General features: G+C 41.5%; 1 protein-coding gene across 1 annotated transcript in view; it reads left to right on the top strand.

Annotated features, from left to right (window-relative positions):
• LOC117482355 (protein AF-17-like) overlaps positions 1-8,456 on the top strand; it is a 30,955-nt gene extending 22,499 nt beyond the window's left edge. The window contains 7 exon segments of the mRNA XM_034130467.1: positions 402-599; positions 1,619-1,695; positions 3,367-3,423; positions 3,425-3,720; positions 3,865-3,961; positions 5,184-5,390; positions 5,954-8,456. Coding sequence (XP_033986358.1) covers positions 402-599; positions 1,619-1,695; positions 3,367-3,423; positions 3,425-3,720; positions 3,865-3,961; positions 5,184-5,390; positions 5,954-5,989 — 968 coding nt within the window. The 3' untranslated portion in view covers positions 5,990-8,456.
• The last annotated feature ends 5,995 nt before the right edge of the window (positions 8,457-14,451 follow it).

The raw sequence follows: 14,451 nt of genomic DNA, 5'->3' as shown, positions 1-14,451 counted from the left end.
CATAAAATAGTATTTTAAAATAAAGCAACTCTTAAGTGTGTAATAATATTTGTATTGAATCCTTAAGATATCTGTGGTCCACACATATGAGTCATTTTATATATTCTAACACTAATTAGTTTGTATTGAGCAGTAAATCAAGACCTTAGATACTTCAAAAATATATTTTGCCTCATCATATCCAGTCATTGTACATGCTCTGGGCACTATTTAAAAAATAAAGCTCAAAGTTATGAGCACAGCATCTATCATATACTGCATAAAGTGGCCTTCCCATGCATGTTGTAGACACACCATTTGGAGTCTTCTTCTCTGCATCACAAACTACAGTGAAATAATGGAATGGAAATGCAGTTTGTGTTTGATATCGCGTCTCCCCCCCCCCTGCTCCTCTCCTGTAGTCGTGGAGATGCTCCAGTCGCTGCACTCGCTGCAGCAGGAGAACCAGCGGCTGCAGGATCAGATCCTCAGCCTGACGGCCAAGAAGGAGCGCCTGCAGCTGCTCAACACGGAGCTGGCCGTCTCCTTCCCTCCACACATCCACTCCGCCCACGGCTCCATGCACTCTGCCCAGGTCCACTTCCTGTCATCCACCCAAGGTCTGATCCTTCATCTTCTCCCCCCACATTTATGTCCAAACCTTAGGACACACTGTTGCTGTGATGGTATCTAGTAAACTCTGTGTTGTTAATCCAATTTCTTCAGAATGTTCCTCCCTCATCATCTGCATTCAGCAGTTTTACATAAATACTCAATTCTGATTTGTCAATTTGGACATTTGGCAGTCTGCTCTTTCACAACAGCACATTGCTGCTTTCTAATAAAGGGACTTTGTGCAGTCATATCAGTCCACAGAAAGATGTCTGGTGGATTTACCATCAGCGATGGCCAAAGAAATACATACGTTTTCCTCCATCATAATACAGCATGGAAAACGTTTTCAATATTTATTTTTTATTTTTCAAGAGATCAGGAAAGTTTGAATTCATGATGGCTAAACTGTCCCCACTGGAGAAAAGACAAATGAGAAAGAAATAGGTTAAAGCCACAGATAGCAGGAGGACAGAGAAATCAGCAGAAGAAGACAGACAGGAAGTAAGCGCTTAGGTGGTAGTGTTAAAGACTGAACACACAGTTACGGGGCAGTAAAGCAAAAGTAATGCAATCATTTGATTATTGATTGATTTATTTCGTTATTAGCGGCGTAATAAGCAGAATATAATGCAGCGAGGCGGTCAGGAACCCTGTTGTTCATGCTATAACGTCCTGCTGCATAATATCCATGACGCTCATTAGAACTGACCAAACAACCTGCTGTGAACTCAAAATGGCTGTAACTGAGTGTCTGTCTGAAATCAGCTCCTCTGCTGGTTTTGTTGAGTAAACTCATTTCCCTCAGTGCCATCAATGAATGCAGCATATTGTCTCTGAAATGAAGCCTGGCAGCACAAACATAAAACAAGTCGTAATAAATAAAGTAGAGCATGCCAATCATTTTGACATGGCCATGTACACAGAAAGGACACAGACTGAAGATACATTGTAGAGCATTTACCATCCAAATGAAAAAGTTTGATACAGTAGTATCACCCTGTGTTTGTGCCTCTCTCCTCCTCAGACCCCCTGAGCACCAACAAGAGTCCTCTGTCCAAAAGCTGCTTCCTGAATGACACCTCCTTTGTTACCTCGTCTGAGGTGAGGACCTTTCTGACCTGCAACACACCACACAACATGTATCAAACCAGTACATGTTCCCACTTTAATCTCCTTGCAACAAGAGTTTGTGGGTTAAACCATACTTTTTTGATTTCACTATAAACTGTGGCTACATCCACATTTATCAAATGTAGTTTCAAATTGCATAACTCTTTCTAGGTTTAGGTCTGCCATTCTCTCTACTTGTTTCTCTAATATAGAGAGACTTTTGAAACCCTGCCGGCCCTTTTTAACTTTGAAATTAAGGAGTAGGATAAACAGGGGCAGTTGCAGGACACTTTCCCGGGAAGAAAGAACAAGCGACATCAGCCATGACTACTAGTCATTCATCAATCACAAGCGTCACTGAGCTAGTTGTGTATGCCAGCCGCTGTTTTGCAGTCAAGTTCTGAAGTTAATAATGCTACTACTGCCTACATTTCAAGTTATTTGTTAGTGTAAAATGTAAATGTTAGGGCGGCAGTAGATCAAGGACTTGGCTTAGAAACTGAAAGGTTCCCGGTTCAAGTCCCGGAGAGACCGAGTACTGTCGGGGTGCTCCTGAGCAAAGCCCCCACCCCTACACTGCTCCCATGGCGCAGTACAGAACGGCTGCACACTGCCTAACACTAGGAGGGGTGTAATGCAGGATCAGGGGTCTGTAGCTCAGTCTACTGAAGGGCTGCCCGTCCCGATAAGACCAACATACGCAGTGTGGACTGGTAGCTGGAGAGGTGCCAGTTCTCCTCCTGGGTACTGCCGAGGTGCCCTTGAGCAAGGCACCGAACACCAAATTGCTCCTTGGCACTAGACAGACTGGCTTCCTATTCGCTCTGGCACCTCTCTAAAGATGCATGTGCGTGTGTGCAACTATATATCACCTGTATTCCAATGCATGTGTGTATTTGTACTGTGTATTCAAATGATATAAACCGAGTGGAAAACTGAATTTCCACCTAGGGGGATTAATAAAGGTCAATCTTAATTTGAGTAATGTGAGGCCTACTTGTATGGACGGAGTTGGTTTTCTGATCAAAACGTAATGTATTGCTGCAGAAGTAGCTTGAGGTGCAAAGGAACTGAAGTAAGGGATCAAGATCCTCCGTGATCATCCTGTCAGGTGTTCTTTTTCCAATAATGATCTCCTTGCTGCACATTATCCCACTTATTACACGGCCACATACTAAACAAACGAACGACTTGACTCCCATTATTAGTTGAAATTATTTTATTGACTTGAAAATTATCCTTTTGCTTCCACTAAGAAAATAAAACTCTGTTCCACTCCATCTGCGGCCTTTTCATTTAAAAGGAACGGCAGCTCTGATCGATGTTTCCTGTGACTGTCCAAGTCTGTTCACAGTTTATTTTCCACTAACAAGTCCTTAAACACCACAGAGCCCATTCTGTGTTCCCGTTAGTGTTTACTTCCTGTCTGTCTGCTTCTGTTCATTTATCTGACGTCCAAAGCTTTGTCTTTTAACCTCTTTTTCCTTTCTCTCTTTTGATCCTCCTTAGCAAAGGTCATTATAGTGCTTAACAACGGTCCGTACTATCGTCATATTAGCCTCTGAAATGTCCGAATTGACCAATCGGAATCGAGTATTCAACTAATGCCATGTAATAATGCACATTAAAATGGCTACAGTGATTTTGTCCTGTGTGTTCCAGGAGCTCCAGTCTGGCAGTCCGTCCCGCAGCAGCTCCTCCCTCTCCTTCCAGAGCACTCCCCCCCCCCCAGCAGAGCCCCGCCTCTTTCGGCCAGCCCCTGCTCAATGGCTTCAGTCGCGGCATGAGCGACAGCTCGGGGGCCATCAGTCAGCCCGTGGTGGGCGGGCTCATGTCCTCCCTGGCAGGAAGTCCTCAGCTGAACATGAACGGCGTGCTGGGCAGTCTGAACGGCGTGATCCAGTCTCCCGTGCAGAACGCCCCCCCGCCCACGCTCCCCGCTCTGCGCCCCCAGCCCCCCCCGCTCACCCCCCAGGCTCTGGCCCAGGGCTTCCAGCTGCCCAAGAGCGCCAGCCCGTATGTGCCCAGCCTTTCTTCAAAATGAATTTGTGTTTAATAGCAAGGCATTGACATCATGTCAGTGATAATCCTATAATAGTGAGGCGTGTGGGGGCAGATTCTGGTGTGTCATGTGACCGTGTGTCTGTGTGTGTGTTCCAGGTCTTCCCTCCTGGAGCAGCAGCAGAAGCAGCTTCTCCTGGAGCAGCAGCAGCAGCAGCAGCTCCAGCACTTCCTCACCTCACAGAACTTCACTCCTGTAATCACACACACTCTCTCCTCTGTTTTCACTATGTACATTTTCTCATAGGATCACCTTGTTTTCTTGATTCTGTTCATATTTGATTCACAAACCACTCAGGAAGACAAAATGGCAGAAAGCACATTTGCTAACTGTATGCTGGCTCTAGCAGGAAGTGAATATGTTACACTTCCTTGATTGACGTCAATTGTAACCTTGTTTAAATCCACCAAATAAGTTTCAAGAATTTACCAGAATCAAAAATAATCATTTGTTTGATTGAACAGCAGTGATCTGCAACTTCCTTCCTCTCATTACACTTAGAATACGAGGCATAATTGATGAATATTAAGTTTATAAATGAGTAAGATGTGAGAGATTCATAGGGTTTGCTCTACAGATGAATATTGAGGTAACATTGTGCAGTAGTTGTGAGTCACAGGCCGACGATGGTATGAGTCAGTGTGTGCCAACAACAGGAAACCATGAGTGTTTCTATTTGACATGCTAACTGGTAAACCTTTGGTAGAGTCTGCAGCCAATCAGAAGCTGAGAAACATGTTGATGTAGAGCTGTTGTGTTTCCGTGGTGACTGGGGGGTTAGGGCTTTTTTGATTTACATGTATACGATAGACAATAAGGGAAGCGGGTACAACATAGATAATAACACGCTTTGAAACTGATATTGGCTGTGTTTCCTTTCACCTCTTTTTGTTGTACATTTTAAATTACCCATAGACCCTCAGTGAAAACAACCATGAATAACTAATAGCTGATAAATGATTAGGTACATGATGCACGTGTCTTCAACGTGCACTGAAGCTTCTGCTCCACTGAATCTGCCCAGACACATTTTCTTCATTGTTGTTGACTGTTGATGGTTGCCTGGCGCTCTTTGAATGACCTTTGAATGACTTTCGTTCTTTTAAAGTGTTCCCACTGTAGAAGTAGTGCCACCTTCAGCTTATTTTGATGAAAAACTCTTTATAATATTATAACAGTAGCTGATGAAAACAAGCATTAATCTACATTTTATGTTTTTCAAATATGTAAAAAATGTGCAATACATTTAGATGGAAACCTAACTATTGGCCAAGAGAAGAGACACTTGAAATGCTGCTTTTTTACTAATGAACTACTAGTGCATTTTGAGAGAATATGCAAAAATAGAATCTCTGATATAACACCCTTCAGTTCTGTGGTTTACTGAACATGTCTGTGCCCCCCCCCCCCTCTCCAGGAGCAGCAGGTGATGGTGTGCCAGATGCTGCAGCAGCAGAGGCAGAGGGAGCTGCAGCGCCTCACCCTGACGGGGGCCCTCACCTCCACCCCAAACTCCCCCCTGATCTCCCAGTCTCCCAGCCTGCTGTCCTCAGCCCCCCCCCTGCAGGGCGGCCCGGCAGGAAGCCTGTTCGGCCTGCAGGACAACGCACTGCACAAGTCCGGGGTGAGTAACGGCTTGGGGAGTAACGGATTACACATTTTTTCGAATTACCCTTCCAATGTATTACGATGTATTACTTCACAAGTCTCAGTTTCTTTGGTTCATTTGTTATTATTATTTAATTTAGCAGGTTAACCTTTATGTGTGTAGAGACTGCCTGAATATGCTAAATGAAAGGCAGGGTTTCCTATCAATAACATCTCTGTGCAGAGGACACATTTCTGATCCTAAATATCTTGGCTTCTTCTTTTCTAAGGACACATTGTTCTGTCTTACATAATACACTGAGGTAATAAACATATCATTGATATCCCTTTTCACTTTTATTTATCGCCGTTGCATTAGATATTGATATTTTTACAGGTCATTTGTAATTGTAACAAACTACCTGTAATGCGTATCATGTGATGCAGCATCACAGTTGCAGCTTTAATGATAGCAGTATTGTGTGTGTGTGTGTGTGTGTGTGTGTGTGTGTGTGTGTGTGTGTGTGTGTGTGTGTGTGTGTGTGTGTGTGTGTGTGTGTGTGTGTGTGTGTGTGTGTGTGTGTGTGTGTGTGTCCTCAGGCTGCAGGAGAGAAGGGTGGAGACAAGAACGGGTGATGATTCCACAGGAGCAGCTCAAATGAAGCAGAGGAAGGACTCTCTGAACATCTTTCCCTCTCTGTCATCTTTCTCTTACACCCTCTTTTATGAATGTATACCAGGATGGACTTTAACGTTTTTTGGTGTTTTGGAGTTCTTTATATCAGAGGTTCTTCTCATAGGTTTTTGTGTAGGCAGCTTTCAGAGAGTACAGTGGTCTCTTGTTAAATTGCACTAATTACTTAGCTAGCCCAACGCGGCTGCTTCTGAAGGCAGAGCCCCCCCCTGCTCCGCCCTGCAGGGGTTGTGTTCAGGCTTTCTGGTTGAAGTGTGAACTCTTTCCTGACCATTCACCATTTTCCTCCACGTTTCCACTCGGTCAGCGAGTCACACTGCCTCTTCCTGCAACCTCAATGTCTTCCTTGATATTTCGTCTTCCCTTTATGTTCCCCCCCCACCCCATCCAGATCTCCTATATGTTGCAGGCACTTATTATGTTAACGATAAATATACTGTCATTTCCAATGTGTGGTTAGTGGAATTTCAACATGAAGCTAGTTGTTACCTCAGATCTTTCTGCCACCCATTTTCCAATTCCAAATTGTGTGCTGAGTCATTACCGCTATAGCCTTCACTGGATCTAAAGAAACCACCAAAAACCTTGGTATGTAAATGTGAACATGGCACAGAAGCCATGATATCGTCCACAAGAGCACCAGATTTTATTCAAAAAGAGTTTCTAAAGACTTTTATTTCTTTCCAGTTGCTATCGAGATTAAGCAGAAAAAAACCAAACATTTGGAACTTGTAAGTCAGAAATTAATAGTTTTTCCTGAACAACTGTGCACTTTGCATGTTAGCAGCTAACAGAGCAAATCCGCCATCATCACAGAACCTTCATTAAGGATACTGATAGGCCACTAGGGACAGACAGGTTTTCCATGTGAGTATTTTGCACTCCTCCTCCTGCAGTGTCTGTTCTCTCTGTTACTTCCATACATAACCCTTAAACATATTCACCAACTAGATGTTCTTTTAGCAATACTGGATAGATAATGCCTTAATGATGCTAGATGTACAGAGACACCACGAGTCCAGGCTCACTCTGTTGTCGTCTTTCTTTGATAGTGTTTTTTATCTGGGGTACACGGTGGGGTTCATTACTGAAGTGAAAGCACTCTTCCTAAACCCATTTATACTTTTGATAGCTGACTGATGATTTCAAAATGTGTGAATAACCGTATAGTGAGTAACTAAAGTGTCAAATCATTTTCTATTGTACTTTTTTGTGTTCAGATCTGATGTTCTTTAGTTGTTTGTGCTTCGAAGAAGTCTGACAGGAAAGCCTGCACAGTGTGTCATAGGAGACGGCCGAGATGTAAACTATTATTAAAGTGCCGTCACAGCGGTGTGTCATACATAGTGTAGCCGTTAAGCTAACGTAGAGATAAGCTTGTCTTTCCTTCCACTCCACTTTATCCTACGATGCCTCTGTTTGGCTCACCTTTACTAACAAAGGCTCTTCACAAAGTAAGGGACTATTTAATCATGTTTCCTCCTGTGTTTTTTAACAATATTGTCATAGACCTTTATTAAATATTTTCTGTTGCAATCTTGAACATGATCTCCCATACATGTGATGTAACTTGAGTGCTAGATTCTTTTGTTAGCAGCTAATGTAGACGTCAGAGAGGAAGTCCAAGCAGCTCACTGGTCTGTGATAAATACTGTAGCAACGACAGAAGGAGAATGTTGGTTCTGTGGATGAAGACACGAGCCAACGCATTGACACGACTCCAAAGCGGGAGCTCTGAGTTTTTACTGAGAGAATTGACTGAGTTTGTCCTTACGAGTCCAGACACACACGAGCATGTCCAGGAGACGGACTGCAGAGCGGTGCTGGGTTTCTGAAGCCGTTTCTTTCTCATGTTGCACTGGGGCGCTTTGGGCCCAATTGTAAATCGTTTTTTAGTACCTTTTTCAATTTTGTTGGAATACGAGTTGTATACTTTAATATGTTTGTGTTAAAACACATTCATTCTTTTAAGCTTTGAAGTTTGGGTAACCAAGATAATCCATGTTCTGAATGTCGTACTGTGTATCTTTTATGTGTATCAACATTTAAGCACTTGGCTCTGAAAGAGGTTTGATGGAGAGCGAGTTTCCTGTCGGGATATGAATTGCATGAAATGCAGCGAGGTCTCTCAAATGTGTTGCTAAATACCAAGTAATAACTATGCATCATTTTAAATGCATTGTTCCCTTAAAAGAAAATAAATTAAATGAAATGAGCACTGACTTTTAAAAAGGACAAGCATGTTGTCATTGTATAGTGTATTTGTTTGAGAGAATTGATCAAAACTAATTTGACAATATTCAGATGAAAAGCCCTGTAAAGTATTTTGATATTTTTGTGTGTAAAATTAAAAGAACGGATTAAGACAACTTTTTTTGTCAATAAATGTATTTTACTGAGTTGTTTATATTTTCTCTCTGGTGTTGAATTACTTTTCTGTTGTGTGAACTTAAAGAAAGAGGAGAGTGGGGGGGAATTCTCTTTTTCTTTTTGTACTTACTTACTGTTGATTGTAATGTTCAGGGCATATGCAGATCAACTGTATTTGCCTATTTCTAATCAGTTAAATGTACAAAGAATAATATAGTGACAATTTCTTATTTAAAATTAGATTAAAGACATAATGGTTATATAAATGTAATTAAACAAATTCAGTTACATTTATATAAGTTTTACAAAATAAAATTAACAGTACGTAAAAACATTAACTGTTAAAACGAAAGATGAACAATACTAAAATATTACTAGTATAACCTGAATTATTGGGGAACAGTAAATAATATACTACTATAAGGATGGCCAATGGTTTATTAAATATGGCTGATGAACCTCTAATATATAAGAATATTTATATATTGTGGGGTAGGTAATTGTAACTCAGTGAGTTCACATCTTTTCATAGACAAAGTCATACAATAAAAATACTTTTTTTTTTAAAGTGTTTACATACATTCTGTTTCAAGAGTCAATTCTAGCTTGTTACTTAGTTTACACAGATTTCAGATCAGTTCTGTGGTGTAAATAGGGTGGAGAACAGGTAACAGCCCCTAATAAAGAGCTAATAACTAAAAGCTTTATTGATCATTCTAAAGCACTTTATTGATGTCATATCCAGTATATCAGTGAGGGTCACTAAGGACAACACTTGGGTTGCCAGTTCAATGAAAGTCCTTTTAGCTGGTGTTAACCCTTTTAGTAGCCTACAACTTTTAAATAAGTTACGTTTTAAACACGTTGGGACTTGTGAACATTCACTAATGACTTGTGACTCATAGAAAGATAGTAATATGTTCACAAATATGATATTACAAGTATTTATAACTGCATATTAGCAAACAGAAACCAAAATAACCTGGCAACCCGAGAGTATTTCTTATTAATGGCTTCCAACCAGGGACATGCACAGACATTTTGGGGGGCGGGTGCTCAAGTGAGAAAAAGGGCACTTCCCATAATCATTTATAAACAAATGTTTTAAAACAAAAAGTTAAATATAGTTGCACATCTCTGACTTACTGACCAATTTATTGTAATACCCTCACTCACGTAATTGTTTAATACTCAGCAGAATTCTACAAAATAATCAGCTAACACAGAGACAATGGTCTTCTTTAGTAGGCTATTCACTAAGCACAAGAGCAGACAACAAACTAGTACAATTAATAGTTATTAAATGAGCAGCCAACAATCAAAATTATGAAGTTACTGTTTAAGGACATTACAGGCAAAAAGATAGTTTTTTCATGTACTTGTTATTTTTGGTCTATTTTGCTTCCATGTTTTCTTTCACTCTAATGGAAATAAAACTTCCAAGAAACACAAATGGTGTTCGTTTTACTACCATGTCTGAATTCATCTATAGATTTAAAGCTAATCTGCATTTAACAAAACATTTCCGGGGAAAATACTGACTTGACGTAAGTAACTAGGGAAGTTGTGAGGTGATATGTTTTTTTGTTTTATCCTTTTCACCTGCATGCAAATTAGCCTGAATTAGGCCTAGTTAACGCCTAATTTGCATATCAATGTGGCGATTGTGATGACGTTTAGATACACATTTTACTGTATTCACTTTAAGGCCCCGCTCACACGGGACCGTTTGCGTTTATGCACAGTATGCGTATTCAAAAAAGTCTTCCGTTCACATGCATTTGTTTCATTTAACGTGTCTGTTCAAACGAGGCCGCTGGAAACGCTGTAGTACATATGCTGGGACTGTAAGTGGCGCTGTAACTTCCGCCAAAATACACCAAAAGCCGCGAAGAAGAGCAACCCGAGCAGCCCTGCTGCAATGTTGCCATGGCTACCCTTCTGTTTAAGCCCCGAAACTGAAACAGAAACTGAAAGAAACCGAATCTGTGGATATTGCATCCCGACCAAGAAGCACGTCTCCGTGGAGAGGACGGCTCAGAAAGAGAGAGATATTCTCTACAAACACCGGGTGAGATCCTCCTTTGTCAATATAATGGATCAATGCATGAAATCTGACTCTGTTTATTTTGTTTAAGGAGTATATTGGGCGTTAACAATTCTGGTTTGCCTTTTATAATATTATTTCATTCAAGAACCCCTTGTGCGTTTAATTAACACAGCTATTTTTGATAGTTGCTACAGCAGTGAGCAGGAGAGGCGGGGCTATCGCTATTTTTTCAGGAAATATTCGTATAGAGTGGCGAAGTCCCTCCCACTTACTTCCGGGGTATGGGACCTTATTTCGGAAAAATTATGCATTGAAGTCAATGGGGAGAGAAAACTTATCTTTCGATCCCGTTTGAATTGTGCCATGAATTACACATATGATGTTTGTCAATCTTAAAAAATCATTTCCATGTCAAAAAAGTCACAGTTTGTCTTAAAACTGTTGAAATATAAGACTTTGAAAAATACGAAACTAGAAAGACTACAAATCCCAGAGTCGCGTAAGTGATGTCACAATTGAGACACTACGATACACGTATAATACCGTATATATACGATCAGCGCCATATAGATAGAATCTATCTATATGGCGCTGGCTAAGATAAGATAACTTTCACAAGATGCCTGTGTGCTTAGTACCAGGTTGTTATTATACCAGCAATGGGTCTTGCTCGTTCTTTCGCTTCCCGTCTGATGAAAGAGGAGTGTGTGGATCAAGTTAGCTACCTAGCTAGTAGCTAGCACGTTAGTTAGCATTACAGCCTTGTCATTTTTATTAGCCTTAACATGAAGTAACATTAAGTAACCCAAAATGTTAAACAGTAAGAGTAGTAGTCATATTTCGTGAACCCTTTGAATAGTACTGTCACCGGTGTGATCATTCTATAATACACAATTTAAGCCCGGGGGAGAAATGCTAACGCTAACGCTAGCGATCTTCTCTACTTCATGCTATCTGCACAAATGGTTGACATTAAACATTAAAACGACCAGGCAGTTCAGAGAGAATCAAAGGAAGGCAGGCAGGCAGCTTTGCATGACATTCTTCAGGACGTGTTTCATTGTAGTGATAGTGAGGGTAGTCTCTTGTGTTGACAAGACAGTAGTGACGGCCATCTTGGTGACGTGTGTTGTTGACCAGAGATCAGATGTAGTTCTTTGAGCGTTTCACACAAACAAATGTGTTACTTCACAGTTTTACGACACATTTTTTTTTTTTTGACTTGCAAAATTATCTTTTAAATTGACAAACATCATATGTGTAATTCATGGCACAATTCAAACGGGATCGAAAGATAATCTTTCTCTCTCCATTGACTTCAATACATAATTTTTCCGAAATAAGGTCCCATGGAGGTCCACCGGAAGGGGAGGGACTTCGCCACTCTATAGAGGTGATTACACGGACTCGGTTGACCCCCCAGAGCGTTTCGTTTGCAAATCTATCCACCTTGGGACCCGTTATTGTTTGTGGGGTCAGTTTCTATCGGCCTCGTGTAAATAATAGGGCTATACGCACGCGAAACTATGCAGATACAAGCAGTTTTCTCCTCGTGTAAACGGCGCCTAAGTGTCTCCCCTTAAGTACAGTACATTAGCCTGTATGCCCATGATAAATTGCCTTAGCTAAACCTTGAGCTAATGTATCCATTAGCTAGTAGCCTACCATAGTTAAAGGTAGGGTAGGTAAGTTTGAGAAACCGGCTCGAGATCGCTAGAATTTGAAAATACACAACCGAAGAAAATCTGCCACTTCCTTATAGAGCCCCTCCTCCAACACACACCAACGCGCACATGACCAATGAGGGCACGAGATAAGTTTGTGCACACGTTATTGCTAGCCTAATATGAACCACTAGCTTTTGTTCATAGTAGTTTTATTACACTACATTATAGTTGCCGTTCCTCCGAGTTAGCTACCAAAGTAAACAAGAAAGCTAGGTTAGCATATTAGCTGGCAAGCTGTTCATTAGATGGATTAGATAGATCCACACTCCTACCACAACTACTACTACTAACGAATCTAAAACAACTAAGTTTCTCTAATATTTTGTGATTTGCATTTGATTTCGTCCAGCCAGATCCTGGCGGACAATACATGACGGGGACCGGACTCCCACACTGAGGCCTCGTCCTAAAAAGCACCGGCTGCGCCCAGGCAAGATGCGGGGAGGAATGGATGATATACCGTGTGTATATATATGTATATTTATGTTCATTTTGTACATTTCTAAAAATAAAGTTTAATGGAAATACTTAGTAGGCCTATCCTTTCTTCCCTGAATTATTTGCTCCTATAACATATCATTCATATATAGCAAACCATGATTTGATTTCTCATCAAACAGTAGTAGTTTATTACAGGTAAAAATAACTTACTCTTTGTTATGACCGGCTCGTAGGCCACAACGGAAAGACAAGGAGACATACACGAGTTTACAAAACCACGGCACATTTATTGTGGTAAATGCAGAGCTAGGTGGTTGAGAGGATCGCCGAGCCGCTTTGGAGAGAGACGGGCCGCCGTGTGACTCCGGGCAGCTGGGCTTAATAGCACCTCGGCTCCGGAGGTGTCCGTGATCGCGCTGATTAGCCTCTTCAGCTCCACCCCAAGACCTGCAACACACCTGCACAAAGGCCCTGGGGCCGTCACACTCTTCTATAACAACAGTTGTAGGTACAGTTCGGTTAGTTAGCGTATAAAATATACGGCTGTACCGACGCCATTATAAGACTGATGTTCGGCTGAGAGCGAGCCGAAAAAAGCGGGCGGAGCCTCTCTGGTGGTTGACTAATCAGAACAGAGTGGCCGAGCTGACCAATCGGAGCACACTAGGCTCACAGAGAGGGGGGGGCAAGAGCTCCAACGAGTCGTTTAGTGGAGAGAGTGAATACTGCTGAATACACATACTTGACAGAGATGCTGTATGCGAAACCAATGTGAGTTTGGAAAATTGCACAGTATAAATCTATTTTAGTATACCTCAACAATGTAATTATGATCAGTGGAAATGGCCATGACATGGGCCCTTTAAGTGCTTTGACAAAAATCCATAAAAAAATGTCTGTGGAAGCCGTAGTACTGTAAAAAGCATGACCGATCATTTTAGCCAGCCCGGCTAAAATAACTGGATGGCCTACCTGCCTGTCAGCCTTCCATCTGTGCACAAACTTATTTTGTGCCCTCATTGGTCATGTGCGCGTTCGTGTGTGTTGGAGGAAGTGGCAGATTTTCTCCGGTTGTGTATTTTCAAATTCTGGCGATCTCGAGCAGGTTTCTCAAACTTACCTACCCCACCTTTAAGATATTCATTGCTATCGGGATGTTAAGAGCATTCCATGGAATATAACAAAAAGTGTATCTCGAGCCGGTTTCTCAAACTTACCTACCCTACCTTTAACTATATTTGTTATTGTCTTTTAGCTAATTAGCTGTAAACTCGAGGCACTGGCAGTTTAGTAATGTGTTCATCACCAGTCACCTTCAAAATAAACCAAGAAAAGCCGGCATAACATGGGACTGTAAAGTGGGAGGTGCTGCTACCTGTCTGTCTGAAGTGACTGCCGATGTCCGCACCGCTGTGCGGGAGACGTGGAGGGAGGGAGGGAGAGCTACGGAACTTCACAGTCTAATCTCTCGACCTGATATTTTGTATTCAATCAATATATTTTTGGAAAGGGAAACTGTGCGCAAACAGCAGTAGATATATATTCATTTATAATAAAAAATTAAAAGGGGGGAAAAAGGGCACTTTCTCAGAGAAAGTTTCTCTGGAGGAAGAAAAGGGGCAGGGGCTCAAGCCCACTTTGATGTCTATGTGTGCACGTGCCTGCTTCTAACTGATCTACAAATGAATGATTTATAAACCATTAATACATCCATCATTTTTGAATGTATCTACTATGCCTTGTACGTTTTTCTTGCTTATTTTACATTTGTGCACAGCGGATAAATTCCTTAAATTCAAATGAGGAAGCGGAAGGA

This window comes from Trematomus bernacchii, unplaced genomic scaffold (genome assembly GCF_902827165.1).
Source record: "Trematomus bernacchii unplaced genomic scaffold, fTreBer1.1, whole genome shotgun sequence".
Taxonomy (NCBI): Eukaryota; Metazoa; Chordata; class Actinopteri; order Perciformes; family Nototheniidae; genus Trematomus; species Trematomus bernacchii.
Note: the sequence above shows the minus strand (reverse complement) of the source record. Positions and strands in the feature narration are given on the sequence as shown.